The sequence below is a fragment of the Lissotriton helveticus genome, chromosome 9 (genome assembly GCF_964261635.1).
Source record: "Lissotriton helveticus chromosome 9, aLisHel1.1, whole genome shotgun sequence".
NCBI classification, from domain to species: domain Eukaryota; kingdom Metazoa; phylum Chordata; class Amphibia; order Caudata; family Salamandridae; genus Lissotriton; species Lissotriton helveticus.
The window spans coordinates 1,066,183,256-1,066,201,675 of NC_136070.1; the positions used below are offsets into that span (position 1 = coordinate 1,066,183,256).

At 46.9% G+C, this 18,420-nt stretch overlaps 1 protein-coding gene across 1 annotated transcript in view; it reads left to right on the forward strand.

Annotated features, from left to right (window-relative positions):
- The first annotated feature begins 414 nt into the window (after window positions 1-414).
- The window catches only part of ISY1 (ISY1 spliceosome associated protein), a 204,018-nt gene continuing 186,012 nt past the window's right edge, over window positions 415-18,420 (forward strand). The window contains exon 1 of the mRNA XM_078661431.1: window positions 415-540. Coding sequence (XP_078517557.1) covers window positions 538-540 — 3 coding nt within the window. The 5' untranslated portion in view covers window positions 415-537. The remainder of the gene's footprint in view (window positions 541-18,420) is intronic.

Consider the following 18,420-nt stretch of genomic DNA (forward strand, 5'->3'; position numbering starts at 1 on the left):
TACAGAGCACGAGGCTAAATCAGAGCTGAGGGAAGAGTTACGAAGACCGCACGAGGGTACCAAAACTATTAAGTTCTGGAAGTATATTATATTTAAAAAATATGGGTATTTCGGAGGAGAATGGTAATTTTAAAATACGATACGTATTGAATATTTATCATCTTCCTCATGTTTGGAAAATTGCTCAAATTTAGGTTTTTTTCCAAATCGAGTGTAGAAAGTGAGGCGGGCTTGCATTAACAGCACAAATTGTCCCTCCCTCAAATACAGTTCGACAGTATCTTACCCTCTGCAGATCTCAAAGATGGCCACGATATTTATCCCGAGCAGAGAAGTCCGTCCACTAACACCTTCTTCTGTTTCTATTGAGCTCAGTACGTTTCGGAATCGTTACTTCGTCCTCTTTTTATTTCCATAGTCATTTTACTTTTCTATGCTCCTCCTACTTCCTATCATCTTCCAAAGCGTGTTGCTGCCTAGTGCTTGTTTTGCCGGTTTTTAGGAGATACTTACCGCAACGCCTGTGGAGCCGCCAGCATGGTGAGTCCGCTTGGGAGGGGGAACCCTTGCAGTGCCACCCCCATCCAAGCTGCGGGATTGTTATCGGCCTCTGAGAGATACTGTTGAGTGCGATCCTGGGCTGTCACCTATCACTGACGACCACCCCAAAGAGTAGTAATCTTGGAGTTGTTATTAGTGTTCCACCTTACCCATCACAACCTACAGCTGACGTATGCCTACACTATTAGCTGTTTTCTGAGCATTGACTCGGTGGTGTCACCTGTGCCATCTCCTTGCCACCTGATTACAAATGACAGAGATAGATGAGACATTTTAATGACACTGGAACGTATCAGGGAATCCGAGATTATCTCACCAGGTCTGGGAGTCATCGAGCGGTGTTCGTAAAACCTTTTTTGTCGGACACGTAGATAGCAGATAGTGATACTGGAATACACGTGTACATCTGCTTCTGGGTACAGAGAGAACGATAACGCTTAGACTTTCAACTTACTCTTCTTACCAAGCAACAACGATTGTAGGGGCTGTCAACAGTGCTTAATTTGTAAAAGGAAAATAATAGGTATTTAAGTGCAGGCGACCAATCCCCCCTCCACCGCCCCCTTAGGAGTTTGCAAGTTGCAGCCCATTGACTGTTGGTGTTGCCATTGAGCAAGATTGCCTAGTTGTGATTCCACATCATGCTTTTTTCCCACACCATCCTACATTTCTCCTTTGTTGCTTGAAATGATGCAATCTAGCTGGATAGCGTTTCTGTCAGCTTTCGTTGCGCTAGTTTTGTGCCTGCCATAGTGTAAGGTGCTGACTTCGTTCCTGTGCAATTTGTTGACTTCTAGGCATGTCTGGCAGTGCCTGCACTTTGCTTGCTTTGTGTTCAGAGCAGCAACCTACAATACGTGAGGGAAGTCTATTGTGTTCAGTTCTAGTCGTGCCCAACTCAAATGCCACACTTAAAGGGTCATTGACATTTGTTTTGTGTGAGTCTTGACACTGCCGGGCTCTGGCTGGAGCTACACCTTTGGTGCCAACGACACCAAAGACATTCAGCTTTTCGCTTCACAAACGCTTAAGAGATAAACTGACTAGACTACAGTTTTTTGTTCATTTTCTGAGCTTGGTATGCAAGAGATATTTATTCTCTATGGGAATGTCAGGTGTATCCATCTATATGAGTAAATCCACTAATGACTTTATGTATCACTTACTAATATGTGTATTATTAACCAAAAGAACCCTTTTTAGCAACCTTAGAATAATGAAAGTTTGAGGAAAAAGCACTGTGTTTCTAAATGTATCCCTTAGCAGTCTTCATATAGCTCCATTATGATTCATTAACCAACCGAGTAATCCTAACTTACAGATCTCTGCTGTAGGTCCCTTGACACCATTAGATATTTTAAATTGCGACCTGTTTGTGACCAATTAAGTAAGTCAGAAAGGATTCACTTTTACAGTTGTCCTTGTTATCAGTTTCTTTGGGCAAGCTTCTTTTCCAAATAAATAATTGTCACACTCTGCTCCTTGTGACTCCACCCCTTTTTGCTGCCTCTCACTGACCTCCAATTTATGGGTTCCATAAGTAAAATATTTATGTTTTCAGGACTGCCTGTCCCTGTCTCACACTCTTTGTTTGTTTTTCATACCTGCTTTGCTTCCTGGTTTTCTCTTCCTACTTTCTCCTTTTTCTGCCTTCATCACTTGCTCTGGGTCAAAATCTGACGATGAAAAGTTATACCTGGTCCCTAAAACTAACTCCCAGGGCCCACCACCCTTAGTCACCAAGTAAAATTAAGCATTGACTTTCAGTGACTTTTCCTCCCAATTATTCATTGATGGGTAACAGTAGCACCACCGCAGATCTGGCTGGGGAATTCCTATCTTCCTATTCCCAGGATATATAGTTTGGGTTCAGGAACATGATTTTTCCATGTTTATTTTGTCCTTGCAGGGGTGTGGAATTTAAAAAAACATGCCTACTTGTCTATGGAGCAGGTTGCTTCATAAATCTCCTTGTGCTGTAACAAAATCCACTTGTCCCTTTTGCACCAAGTAATGTGGCAACAAATTATGGCAGAAATCTCTTTATGCAAGAACTCGGAAATAGCCTCTCTGATTTGCCAGGGCTCCTTCCATAGTAGTGTTTGAATACTAGCCATTCCCTTATGTGGCCACGTTTCCACAGGTCTACATACTGAGGCTGAAGGTAATGGTAAGCAACAGTTCCAGGGTTGAAATGCCCTTTTGAGTCTGTTCAAACCTACTAACTTGCATGTGTTCACGGTTTTCACCAACTCTTCTTTAAAAGTTTTTCATACTGAGAGAGGCTGGATATTTACTCCTGACAATGGCAGACATAAAACTTCTTCCAGGTTAGGCGGAAAAAAGTGGTTGGAGGGAAAGTAAATTGCAAACACTGATAAAATGAAGTTCACAAATATTTTCTGGGAGTGCTGTTTCTTGGCCTAATTCTGTAAAGTCTTGTGAATTCATGAGAGTCGTACATCTGCACTTTATCCAAGGACATGGGTGCACTTTATCTAATAATTGGACTCCTAATTAGGTCTGGTGTTAACCTTGACCTTTTGTGTTTATTAAAATGTTGTGTTTCTCTCTCTCTCTCTCTCTCTCTCTCTCCCCCTCGCCGTCCCCCGTCCCCCTCCCCCTCTCCCTCTCGCTCTCACCCTCTCCCCCTCGCCCTCGCCCTCTCACCCTCTCCCTCTCTATCGGCTAGCTTCTCTGTGAGTGACAGCATTTTGTTCTTTCACAAAGAGCATATCGACACACAGTCGTTTTGTTCAGTGCCAGGAACTACTGTGCAATGTGTGCTTTCTGAGACTAAAACAATTTTTGCTTTTGCCAATGTTTGTTATAGTTGCGAGGGCCCGGCAGCTTCCACAGCAATAAGGTTTTACAAAAACCATGGCAAAACAAGATACGCATTGACAAAACCAAAAGGGTGACCAACAATTTCAGACCTAGTGGCTCTACCAATGCTTGTTTATTTGTGTTTCCCATAATCTTATTGAAACTGGTTACACTGATTTTCCATTATGAATATTTTTGGGAAATATTAGCAAACATCAACATACTTTACTAAATGATGCTGCAAAGAAATGGTACCTACATTTTTTCAGTAGTTTAGCAAAATATTTTTGCATTTTTCTTATGAACATTCTATTTTGAAAGCAAACGATCATCAATCTTGTTTACATGCGTCTGCAAATATTTGCATTTAATCAGAGACAATTCTGGGAGCAGCATACATAGCCTCATATTGCTAAAGCTTGAAAACATGTGTACACATTTTTATACTCTAACCACTGTCAGTAGTGCAATCTGATCTTATAACATTTACTGGGAGTGCTCACCCTTATAAAGCCTTTGCATTAATGAACCATAAATACAAGTTTTAACAGCATAAACACATGTACACAAATATTACGTTAACTGCAGGCAATGCCTCTCATTGATCCATATTGCTGACATTGTTGTTTTTGGAAATTGTGCATGATAAAGTTATCAAATGATCATGGAATAGCTTCTTGTTTAGCTAATAAACAATCCTGCCTTATCTTTGTAAAAAAAAGTCTTTCCTTGTAGTGATTCATGGGCAGTAGAATCAGAGCTGCGCGTTTTTTAGGTCTCGCACCTGCAACGCATCGCAAAGCGATGTCGCAGCGAGACCTATTGTTGTCAGCTCTGCTTACAAGGAGCTAAAGGGAGACAAGAGATGGGCACGCGCAGCCTCAGGAACCGGATCAGGACGCGCGCGCGTTCACCATCTCCTGTCTCCCTTTTTAGCTCCATGTAAGCAGACACACACGAGCGCACACACAGAGACACATACACGAGCACGCAAACACGCACGCACACATAGAGACACACCTCCCCGCCGCCGCGCGCTCACACACACACACACGAGCGCGCACACACACACACACACACACACACACACACACACACACACACATACACACAAGCGTACAGAGACACCCCCCCCATCCCACCTACAACTAAACCCCACTCTTCTCATCGGCGCCACTCCGGACTTCTTCAGCCTCCGCGGGGCTCTCCCTCGGGCATGGGAAACCCGCGTCTCCACTGCTTCTCTGGCCAGGCACTCCGTGGGTGCGGGCTTCTCGCAGAAGACGGAAGTCCCGCCCCACAACAGGTTTCGTTTTCGCCAGTGCACGTCTTGTTGTTGCGCTGTGTGTGATATGCGCACCACTGTGTCTTAGAGGAAGCTGGATTGCCGTAAGAAGCCCTCGGACCCAATTCCACAGTAGAGTAACTACTTTCTTTTCACAATGTTTAATAAACTTTCTAATGTTTCTAACTCCACACCGCTACTTTAAAGCCGAGCCCGCTCCCACGTCTTTTTCCGCTTTAATTTAACAGAATGTGCTCTCACAGCATCAACGAGGCGCCACTCGAGGGTCGGCTCCTTTTTTGTCCAGGGGCGGCCAGTCGCGACCTCGGTTCAAGCAACCTTGGCAAATGCAAACACGCAACAAGAACTACAACAACAACTAGATTCATCTACTGTAGTGAACCTTTCTAATAGGGACCTCTCTAGGGATGAAAAAATGCTTCTTAACCTTGGCCTCAAATTCGTTCCCAACAAAAGGACGGATTTCACCAAATTAAAAGTGGAAGCACTTGACTTCTGCCGCAAGGTAAGGTTAAAAGTTTTCTTCGCGGGTGCCGAAATGACGTCCACTCAGGAAACGACTGGACTTAGAGTGAAATCGCGTTTCACCCCAACTTCAAACATTCCAAAACAAGTCATAGCCTTTGAACAGGCTGTACTGTCTTCCCTTACCAAACTCGAGAGAAAACAAAGTTTTTCCAAGAATAACATCAGCAAGGGCGTACAAAAAGCTATTAGTGATCTGAAATCTGACACTTCAATAGTTATCAAACAAGCCGATAAAGGCGGGGCTGTGGTCCTTTGGCCACGCCCCATGTACCTTGCCGAAGGTTTAAAACATGTAAATAACAGGGAATGGTACAGACCGTCAAAAGAAGACCCAGTCCACGCAATTCAGGACAAAATATCACGACTTACTAAGGAGGGTTTGGACCTTGGTTTTCTAGGACCTAAAGAGTATGAATTCCTCAACAAGAAAATGCCTCGAACTCCGGTTCTCTACTTCTTACCGAAGATTCACAAAGACGACAAGGTACCCCCGGGCAGACCCATTGTCTCGGGTTGCGACTCGGCGCTCGAACCAGTGTCTATATACATTGATTTCTTCTTAAAGCCATGTATTGCCAAAGTCCGATCGCACCTCAGCGACACAACAGCTTTCATCAAACACATTGAGGGACACCCATTCGATGACCAGACTGAGTTGATGGTGACACTTGACGTCGCCTCGCTCTACACCCAGATACCACAGGATGAGGCGCTTGAGGTCATCGAGTTATATTTAGACCAAAGGGAGAGACCCCACCGGGTACCCACCAACTTCATTGTGGCATTAGCAGAAATAACTCTTCGTAGTAACTACTTCAAGTTTGAAAATAGCTTTTACGTTCAAATCAAAGGGACAGCCATGGGTTGTCCCTATGCACCGGAGCTGGCTGTGCTATACATGGCACAATATGAGGAGCGTTTTGTCCTTAGTGCCAACCCCTTTTCAGGACATATCATTCAGTGGCTAAGATACATCGACGACGTCTGGCTCCTGTGGCAGGGGAGCCAGGCGGACGTCGAGCAGTTTCATTTGTGGCTGAATGCCAGGCACCCAGACATCCAATTCACACTCAACCAAAGTCCAAAATAAATGACTTTCCTGGACGTCACAGTAAGCACCCATGAGGCTAAGCTAATTACCTCCTTGCACAAAAAGGAAACAGACCGCAACACCATTTTGCATTATACCAGTTCGCATCCTCAATCGTTAAAAAATAACTTGCCTTATGGGCAACTGTTGAGGATCAGGCGAAATTGCACTAATCTTTGTGATTTTGACTCTCATGCAACACGATTCTGCAAAGAGATGGCAGAACGGGGATACCCCAGAAAGCTGTTAAAACACTCTAAGAACAGGGCCAAATTTACCCCTAGGGAGACATTGCTTGAAAAGAAAGAAAAGAAAGATTTGCAAAAATTGGTTTGTGTGACAACATTCGGCCAACACACGAATCAATTCAAAAACATAATTAGGAATAACTGGCATCTTCTTGAGTCTTTAGAGTATCCTCTCCAAAAACCCATCTTCGCTATGCGTAAGAACAGAAGCATAGGACAACATTTAATCAGAGCAGACAGTCATATCACAGCACCCAAAAGCGATCTTGTCACGCAGTGGAATCTGAAACCCATATGCGGACATCATAAGTGTGGCAATTGTGTTTCCTGTTCAAGCACCATTGAAGGTGACGTTTTTGTAAACAATGGCATCAGATGGAAGCATGACAGCTTCACAAATTGCAAGACTAGAAATGTCGTCTATGCGGTGGTCTGCCCATGTGACAAAGTCTATGTTGGCAAAACAAACCAACCGATTAATGCCCGGATTACCCAGCACCGCTCCCGGCTTAAGAAAAAAGTCATCACAGCCCCCATGGTGGAACACTTTACCAGTAATGGCCACTCTGAGTCTGATTTCAAATGGACTGTACTGGCATGGATTGACCCTAAACACTTTCGTGATGTGGATACAATGTTGTTGCGCAAAGAGGCGTACTTAATCCTAAAGTTTGACAGTGTAAATAGGGGTCTCAATAGCCTCAGTGAAATCAATAGAGCATAATCATTTTGTGCATGCTGTCAGACACTACATGTCCCACAATGCACTGTAATGGTCAGCCAAAACTTGAATTCACGTTCCACACTACAGGTCCCAGCATGCCCCATTACTGGGCCTTCCGCCTGATTGGCCCAACACAAGTTTGTTGGTTTGGCCACCTGACCGGCGATGCCCAGAGACATTCACATCTCTGAGACAACGCTGTGGAGCAAGTTCGTTTGATTGGAACTGACACTGTGGTAAGCATGGAAGCAGCCGTTTTTGAAAACTTTTCATTCAACATTGACATTACAATGCGGTAATGCATCCCCCTCCCATTCACCTGCAGATCTTGATTCGAGCGCTTGGTGAAGGACCCGTAATAGAACCCCCAATTTGGGCACAGTGAATTTTTGTTCAAGTAAGTGGTCTGATTTTTTCAATCTAAACGCGACTAGCGCTGGTAATTGAATTTAAATAGCAAAGCGGTAACAGGACACCTTCCGCTTTTCCCAACAGAGGTACAACTGTCTCTCTGCATGGTAGAACAGGGACTACATAACAGAACCCACCTTGAGGCTTTTGCAGACCATCGTCCAAGTAAGTTTTTTTCTGAACACCAAGGGGCCCATGCGTGTATTTAAGTTGTGAACACACAGTGCACTAAGACGCATTCCACCGCCTTTTTTTTCCAGAAAATTAAAAGAACTTCACCATTAGCGACATAGATGTGGCTTGGCTTCCACACAAATGCAGGTAATTGAGCAACAGATGGTTATCCAACCTCCCCTCCCTGCGCATCTGGCCAACGCTCACTGACTCTATTACTTTGTTGCAGTGCGGGCCACCGAGCACAGACGACATTTCTTCCAATTCGTGATTAACTGTGGGCAGGAATCACACAAGGTACAAACTGTTTGTGTTACCTAACTGCCTGGAGATTAATGGTTAGAAGTCGCGCCAGTTAGTAAAAATATGCTTTTGTTTTTCATTTTAAACAGTGCCCATGGACTAGATAGAATCCGCCCTGATGAGAATCCTGCAAGCTGTTAATCAGGATTCGAAACGCGTCGGCAGTCGTTTATTTCCTAAATTGCCATTTATTGCGGAAATCTCTTTTGGCTCCTGAAATTCATTTGAATAGCTCCCATTCAGGCTCTGTGAGCATAACAATTGGTTCAAATAAATGTTTCTCACTTTCTCTCTGGGTTCCTAGACATTTACAAAGAACCCTGGTTTTTCAAATGTAATAAGTTTTTATGGTCCATGTATTCAATGTGATGTTGGCATTTGTGAATATGCTAATGTTTTCGTAAATTGTTCACTATTTTGTTGGGTATTGCACTTGTGATTTTGATTTGTTTGTGAATGTATATATGACTCAACCATGAGGTTGATAGTGATCTGAGTTCTGCTTATTGTGATTTTCTCTCTTTTTGTAAACTGAGCATTCAATTAACAAACATAAAATGTTTTGTGTAAACTAACAAATTGTGGTTTACTCGTACTGGAAGTCAGTTTGTACTTTAATTCACTTGGGGGCATAGGCAATTTTTTCTATGTTCTCACAGCATCAAAGCGTAACGGTCTCCGGATTTGCGTCTGGAAGGGGGCGCGCGGGCAAAGCCGCCTTCTTGGAAAAAGAGGCCTCTGACGGCACAGGTATCACTGTTCTCACAGGTGGACACAACAGCGGTTCTAAGTGCTGCTTTTAGTCAGAACCGTCGTAGACAGCGCCTAGAGTGAGCGGCTTCGTGGTGCTGGCCGGTCATCAGGGAACGGGAGGACAGGAGCGTCTCAGAAGTATCCTGTTCGGCAGACCAGACCCCGGCGGCACCGGAATCTGAATTCGCAGGGTTAAAAGGTGAACTTGCAGTAAACCTGCCCCCTCCAAGGCCGGGCATTAAATATTCAAGGCCATCTGAGCGATAGGCTGTCTGGGAGCTGGAGGCTGTCTCGGAGCGACGCTTTCTCCTGCCAGACCCGGTCTCGGCCACTCTCCGTTTCACAGATGCCCTGCCAAAAACCCCATTTAACGCCTCCACTCCTTGCCAGCTTGTTGTGAAGAGTTAACAAGCAGGTAATCACTGGTTAATGCATTGTGATGTGCCTCTGTGTTCAATCCAAGCTCCCACACTTGTTTTTTTTGGGGTGTGGCGCTGTTACTTTTCTTTGGGTCGGGGGGCTGCATCGTTTTACTCATTGACGGAGTGCAGGGAGAGTGCGCTGGCACTCGTGTGAGCCGCTCCATTGGAGTCTTTAATAAAAAAAAATGATTTTCTATTAATATGAGGTGTCGCCACGCTGCTGTAGCACACTGCCGGTTACAAATGCGGCTAATTGCCTTAGGATAGTCGGCCCTAGTCCAGTAATGTGTACATGAGTGTGCCCTGAAGCCTATATATCCTCTTTTATCAGATAGACTAGAGCAAGCTGCTCGGCCACTGCTCCGGCGCCTCCCTCTATGCATACCCAAAGCGTCTCTTCACAGCTCCGGAATCCCGTGGAAGTCTAAACTTATGCACGCGTTTCCAGCTCTGCGGTAGTAAATTCCCAGACTCCGCAGCCCACCTTGAGTGGGAGAGGGGGCTTGGCGACCCTGCCAGTGGAATGCTCCTGTCTAGTGGGAAGGGAACCAGAGACCCCCGCGCTACAGTTGAGCACCGAGCAGCTATGTGAGGAATGTCCTTTCACAATTAGGATAACTGCTGTTCTTCTGCTTGTGTGTAATTGGACTGTTCTTAGCCAATAGGAGCGGCTGGGTGGGAACATGATTCTGGTACAGGGTCTCTAAAGATCAGAGGGTAAGTGTTTTTACTCAAAGGGTTGTCCTCACCAGCTCATGAAGAGGTCAGAGGTCGGGCATTGTCCTGGCACCTGACATCAGGCCTATTACATCGGCCGTTTATGGGGATCATTCATGACATGTGTAAAGAGCGTAACACCAAGTGTTCCAGTGCAGTGTCCATTCACCATAATATGCTCAGACTGTGAGTTTAGTGATGAGATGCAGTGGCCCGGGAAGTATAAAAGCCTCATACTGTGACTATGCAATGAAAGATGCATTAACCACTTGTACTGTGTATGTCTTATACAGTGATCATGCAGTGCTCTGTTTTTTTGCATATACGATATGCATGTCTCTTGATGTGAGCAAGCTGAGCTCGTATGACTCTCTAACACAGTGCAGAATTGCAGTCTATATGTATTGTGATGTAAGCATGCAGTGTAGGTTGGAGTGTCCCAGTGCAGCTGACATGTATATGATGTCCTCGGTGCCTCTGCTTTCACTACCGTGGTGTGCCCTCCCCGCCCCCCACCAGCTTTTTTAAAAAAACACTCTTGCGGTTTTATTTTTCAGAATGTTTAGTTTTTAGGTCTCGCTGAACCAACGCGCATGCGTTGTTCTGCGAGAGTATAGAACTCTTGAAACCAGTGAGGATTGTCCCTAATGCATGTGAGGTACTCAAGCACGACGCTTCCCCAGCGCACGCTTGGCCTCACTTCTCAATCACACCCCATATGGTGTTCCCTCCCACTCGCACGCACATCAAAGGCTGCTGCTTCCCCGCCAATGCGCTCCCGCCCCGCCCCCCCACAGCAATGCCAAGAGCTTGTTGTTCAAGCCTGTTCCTTCTGCGGGCTTTTGTGCCAGGCAGTTCTTATCATATTGTCTTTTTCTCTGTGCCCTCACCTCTCCAGCCCCTCCCTGCTCGCCGTGCTCCTTGCTTCCAGCCCAGGCCAAACTCATGCCGTTGCCTTCATGCTTCTGTGCGCTTCGGGTGATCTTCCTGTTGTGCACTGTTTGATCACTCGACGCTCTGTATCATAACTAAACGTTAAATGCAAACGCAGATTGGTGCACAAATGAAGCCAACGAAAAATGTGTCTGAACAGACTCTGAAGTTATTTCATTCCCAAGGACTGACGGTTCTGTAGAATTGAGCAGTTTGTGCCTTCTTCGAGTTTCACTTTTTTTGGTTAAAATAGCTTGTTTTTATTATCATTCCCTGTCCCCAACGCCCAGCCGGATTTCTTATTTCCCCATCTACCCCTAATCCGCAGTCAATAGAGAGACTCCACAACAAACCTTTAGACATTTCTTTTGTGGGTACAATAAATATTACCTCTTTTAACTATCCCCTTGCGAGTCTTTTCCTGGAGTTTCTTTTGGGAGTTCCAGTTGGGTGTCAAATTTACAAAGCGAGTGGCCTCAACCCCTGGCGATATCACCCCCCCCACATTGGCTGGGTTCCTGTTCCCTTTGTTCCCACACCCCTCCTGCTGTCTCGCAGCTTGTGTCAGTCATGGAGGCGCGTGCTTGCTTTCTTTACTGGCATAAAGACGTGCTTCGCTTACATTCAGCACGCCATGCCCACTTCCACTTACGAAGTGCAGGCAGGACAATGGCGGCCGTTTGTACGAGTGGTCAGTAAGCGCCTTCAACATTCGCTCCAAAACCTGAAGCAAGCAAGTCTTAACGATCATGCTAAGAAAGCCCTTGCATTTATTTTGTGGACGATTGCAGCCAGTTGTACAGCACAACTGATACACTCTCTCTCCCTCTTCATGAGAGATGACGGGCCCTGGCTTCCTCCTATTTGTCAAGTGTGTTTTGGTTTGGACTTGTTACGCAGTTAGCGGGCTTCACCTACGTGTTTTGTGGCAGGGTAGTAGGCACACCAGAAGTGCGAGCTTCCTTTATTACAACCAAAAGCTGGCAATTGTATTGGATGGTCCAGCAATTAATGTAAGGCAACATGTTTTCCTAAAAGCTGCGTTATGTCGCCCGTATTGTTTGCTGCAGTGTAAATATATATGAATTAAAAGCACGCTATTCCCCCACTGAGTTCTAATTGCTATATTTCCCAGCGTTTCTACTCTTTAAATGTGAGAAAGGATGTGGTGTGATGAGTTAAAACCTGGCAAGCTAAGTTCTAGTCTCGGCGTCTGCTTGACATCATATGATTCTACTCGTACCCAAAAAATTAATTTGCCTTTGTGTAATGTAACTGCTACTCATGTGAAAAGACCCAATACCGTCAGGTCGAGTTTGCTCTGTAAAAAACTGTGGTGTTTATTATTTTTTATCAGATCAATGATAAAAAAAAAAGTATAATATAAAATGCTTTTTGCAGACAAACAGATCAGGCACTATTCACTGCAGTGTCACTTTCAGCCCCACACACTTCCTGCAGCAGCTGAGCCAAGAAGTGAGGGGAGGCAGAGCCTCGCAGCATCCCTCCCTGCTCCCGGCACCAGGGCCCCCTCCTGGAAATGAAGCCTCCCATATCCTCTGCTGCGTCAGCTCCCATTGCTGCACCCCCCACATCCATACTCCTCCTTTCACCTCTGCTGAGATGTCATACAGGGGTTATAACTCCTGCTATAGGCTCCTGCTATTGCTTTGCCCGCAAGTATGTATTTACTCTACCCCTCCCCTGTGAAGTCATGACTCTCTTGCCCCTTCCATTGCAAAATGCTGATTTTAGCCCCAAATACAATTTGTCCCATATGCCTTCCTTTAAACTGCTGTATTTCCAGATCGCGCTGCTACATTTAACTACACTTAACCACACAGCAGTTCATGTAACTTTAATATTTTTATAACTTTACAAACTTGTTTTTTGAGTGACATCACACTGAAAAGGTCCAATGTCAACCTTGCGCTTGTCTTTCTTTTTTGCAAAGTTCATGTTAAGATAGAAAAGTTTGAGTGACATTGCACTGAAAATGTGAAATTTCAACCTCGCGCTTGTTGAGAAAGCATTTTTCAAAAGTCAGTCATGCGCTTCCTTCCACTTTCATTCATCCATCCATCCACCCACTCTCCATATATCCACACTTTCATTCATCCATTCATCCACCCACCATTTCAACCGTCCATCCATACAGCCTTCCACACTTTCTTCCATCCATCCACCCACTCTCCATTCATCCACCCTTTCATCCATCCATTCACCCACTCACCATTTCACCCGTCCACCCTCCGATTACACCCTCTAACTTCACCATCCAACTACACCCTCCAACTCAACACTAGAAAACCACACTCCAACTCCTTCCTCCAACTACAAATCCACCCTCCAAAACACCATCCAACTCCACCTTCCAACTCCAACATCCAAATACACCCTACAAATCTCCATCTACAACTCCAGCCTCCAAAACCACCCTCCAAATCCACCCGCAAACTACAACTACGGACTCCAACTCCACCCTCAAAATCCAACTCCACCCTCAAAATCCAACTCCACCCTCAAAATCCAACTCCACCCTCAAAATCCAACTCCACCCTCCCACTCCACCCTCCCACTCCACCCTCCCACTCCACCCTCCCACTCCACCCTCCAACTCCACCCTCCAACTCCACCCTCCAACTCAAAATCCTACATCCAACTCCACACTCCACCCTCCAACTCCATCCACCCTCCAACTCCATCCACCCTCCAACTCCATCCACCCTCCAACTCCATCCACCCTCCAACTCCATCCACCCTCCAACTCCACCCTCCAATTCAAAATCCTACATCCAAATCCACACTCCACCCTCCAACTCCATCCACCCTCCAACTCCATCCACCCTCCAACTCCATCCACCCTCCAACTCCATCCACCCTCCAACTCCATCCACCCTCCAACTCCATCCACCCTCCAACTCCATCCACCCTCCAACTCCATCCACCCTCCAACTCCATCCACCCTCCAACTCCATCCACCCTCCAACTCCCACCCTCCAACTCCACCCTCCAACTCCACCCTCCAACTCCACCCTCCAACTCCACCCTCCAACTCCACCCTCCAACTCCACCTTCCAACTCCACCTTCCAACTCCACCCTCCCACTCCACCCTCCCACTCCACCCTCCCACTCCAACTCCACCCTCCAACTCCACCCCCCAACTCCACCCCCAACTCCACCCCCCAACTCCACCCTCCAACTCCACCCTCCAACTCCACCCTCCAACTCCACCCTCCAACTCCACCCTCCAACTCCACCCTCCAACTCCACCCTCCAACTCCACCCTCCAACTCCACCCTCCAACTCCACCCTCCAACTCCACCCTCCAACTCCACCCCCCAACTCCACCCCCCAACTCCACCTCCCAACTCCACCCCCCAACTCCACCCCCCAACTCCACCCCCCAACTCCACCCCCCAACTCCACCCCCCAACTCCACCCCCCAACTCCACCCCCCAACTCCACCCCCCAACTCAAAATCCTACATCCAAATCCACACTCCACCCTCCAACTCCATCCACCCTCCAACTCCATCCACCCTCCAACTCCATCCACCCTCCAACTCCATCCACCCTCCAACTCCATCCACCCTCCAACTCCATCCACCCTCCAACTCCATCCACCCTCCAACTCCATCCACCCTCCAACTCCATCCACCCTCCAACTCCATCCACCCTCCAACTCCATCCACCCTCCAACTCCATCCACCCTCCAACTCCATCCACCCTCCAACTCCATCCACCCTCCAACTCCATCCACCCTCCCACTCCATCCACCCTCCCACTCCATCCACCCTCCCACTCCACCCTCCAACTCAAAATCCTACATCCAAATCCACACTCCACCCTCCAACTCCATCCACCCTCCAACTCCATCCACCCTCCAACTCCATCCACCCTCCAACTCCATCCACCCTCCAACTCCATCCACCCTCCAACTCCATCCACCCTCCAACTCCATCCACCCTCCAACTCCACCCTCCAACTCAAAATCCTACATCCAAATCCACACTCCACCCTCCAACTCCATCCACCCTCCAACTCCATCCACCCTCCAACTCAATCCACCCTCCAAATCAAAATCCTACATCCAAATACACCCTCCAAATCAAAATCCTACATCCAAATACACCCTCCAAATCCACACTCCACCCTCCAACTCCACCTCCACCCTCCAACTCCACCTCCACCCTCCACCCCCACCTCCACCCCCACCTCCACCCTCCACCCTCCAACTCCACCCTCCAACTCCACCCTCCAACTCCACCCTCCAACTCCACCCTCCAACTCCACCTCCAACTCCACCCTCCAACTCCACCCTCCAACTCCATCCTCCAACTCCACCCTCCAACTCCACCCTCCAACTCCACCCTCCAACTCCACCCTCCACCCTCCAACTCCACCCTCCACCCTCCAACTCCTCCTCCACCCTCCAACTCCACCCTCCAACTCCTCCTCCACCCTCCAACTCCACCCTCCAACTCCACCCTCCAACGCCACAGCACCACTCAACACCACAGCACCCCTCAACGCCACAGCACCCCTCCACGCCACAGCACCCCTCCACGCCACAGCACCCCTCCACGCCACAGCACCACTCCACGCCACAGCACCACTCCACGCCACAGCATCACTCCACGCCACAGCATCACTCCACGCCACAGCATCACTCCACGCCACAGCATCACTCCACGCCACAGCATCACTCCACGCCACAGCATCACTCCACGCCACAGCATCACTCCACGCCACAGCATCACTCCACGCCACAGCACCACTCCACGCCACAGCACCACTCAGCACCACTCAACGCCACAGCATGACTCTGTGCAACCATTCAACAACAACTGGTTCTAATATATTCTCTCAATGTTTCAAGCTTTATTACAAATGTCACAAAAAGATGTTAATATTTCACTTCTGTTCTTGGATTTTCATCACAATAAAATACACTGAACATAATCTTCCCAAAAGTTATTTACAAAAGTTTAAGCTATTGCCATTATAAATTACAATAACTTTTATTTAAGTATTATTAAAAAAAAATAAAAGCCATTGTTATTTGTAATATTAATACATCTAAGTCATGTAAATACAGCACATATTGCATTACAAATGCTATAGGTGTCACGTTTGCGAAAGTTAAAACTATTGGCATTGTAAATGACAAAGCTATTAATTTCGCTATTTTCAAAACCAACACATAAATAAAAAATGTGTCATTTACAATACCAATACCTCAAACTTTCTTAATGCGAGAAGACCTATTGCATTGCAAATGCTTGTTTGGCATGTGGTTTTGTTTTCCGCCGGGCCTGTGTCACTTACACCCTTTTAAATAACAAACACATCGTGCTTCCTTCTTTTCTAAGCACACTGCAGGCTCACCTTGTTTTGTCTGTCTGTTTGTGGGCTTGTTTTATGGTCTAGTGGGACAGGTTTCACTGTTGATTCTCCGAATCTTGCAACAAACATTGCCTACACGATGCCGTCTCCCATGCCTTGTGAAGTACAAAGCACGTATTTTTTTTTTTTACATTTCTTCTGCCAACACTTATACAACGTGTGTTTACAAGTTCAAAACTGCCCTATTTTCAGATTTTCCCGTGGAACGCTTTTATTTGGCTATTAGATTAGGTATTGGGAGCAATTAAATTTTCATACCCTGGCCTGTTTTTTCCTGCTCCCATCGGTCCCCGGTGAAAGATGTGGCGTTATGTCCAGAGCTACTAAGCAATTGAATGTTGAAGAACAACCATGTTTCGTCAAAGGCTCTCCGAAACTACACTTGTGAAAAAATATGGGTTAGGTGATTCGCTTTGTGGATGTTTTGTGAACAATGCTGTCACGCTTTCACCAGGCACACACACCACCAGCTGTCAGTTCACGCTTCCACCATGCACACACACCACCAGCCTTCAGTGCACGCTTCCAGGCACACATACCACCAGTCGTCAGTGCACGCTTCCAGACACACACACCAGCAGCAGTCCGTGCATGCTTCGCCACCAGGCACACACCACCAGCCATCAGCGCACGCTTTCACCAGGCATACACATCATTGGCCGTCAGTGCACACTTTCACCAGGCACAGACACCATCAGTCGTCAGTGCATGCTTTCACCAGGCACGAACACCACCATTCGTCAGTGCACTCTTTCACAGGGCACAAACACCACCAGCCATCAGTGCCCGCTTTCACCAGGCACACACACACCACGAGCCGTCAGAGCACGCTTTCACCAGGCACACACACACCACCAGCCTTCGGTGCATGCTTTCACCAGGCACACACACGCCACCAGCCGTCAGTGCACGCTTTCACCAGGCACACACACACCACCAGCCGTCAGTGCACGCTTTCACCAGGCACATACAACACCAGGCATCAGTGCACACTTCCACCAGGCACACACACACACCAGCCATCAGTGTATGCTTCCACCAGGAACACACACCACCTGCCGTCGGTGCAGGTATCAGAGCGCTTTAAATCAGCATGCTTATAACAAACAAGACTAGCACTCTATATTACTGCCAACTTTGCTTAGCATAAGCAACAGCTAACCATTCACAAACAATGTTTATATACCAATTGCAAATAAAAAAAATAATAATTATGCAAAGCATTGTCATTTACAATGCCAGTAACTCAAACTTTAATGCTGCAAGACCTATTGCATTGTAAATGCTTGTTCTGTTTTACTGATAAGATAGATAAGATACTGGTGCGATTGTTCTGATAGCCCTACTGCCTTCTTCCTTTTTAGGTCTCGCGACCTATCAATGCGCATGCGCATTGAGCGGAGCGAGAATTCAAGTGCTCAAAATCCTCGTGAAACCAAGGGCTTTTTGGTGCAGTTTTCTTTGAGTTCACGTGAATCACGTGACCAAACAAGCACGCGCATCAGCCTCCCTCCCTCCCTCCTAATTGCATTTTGTTCACGGCCGCCACCACATCAAAGGGCTTCTCCCAGCGTGTGCTCTGCGGCTTCTCCTCCCCTAATTATTCATGGCTGGCCGGCCATACTTTCAGTTTCCCGGCCGCTCTTTATTGAAAGCTTTTTGCCTATCTCGCTGTCTATCCTCGATCACTCCGCTGCTCTCTAGCTATGCTTGTTATTTATTCCTTTTCGTGTCCGTCTGTTCTCCATGTTACTCTCGGCTTCGGTTGCCTCTCTGCTGCCCTCTTCTGTGGCTGTCTATCCTCGATCACTCCGCTGCTCTCTAGCTATGCTTGTTATTTTTTATTCCTTTTCGTGTCCGTCTGTTCTCCATGTTACTCTCGGCTTCGGCTGCCTCTCTGCTGCCCTCTTCTGTGGCTCACCCCCTTATCTATTCTCCTCTGTGCCTCTTTCTCATGTGTGCTTCTTGTTCTGCCCCATCTCTCCCCCACTGTATCTGTCACTCCTGTCTGTCTA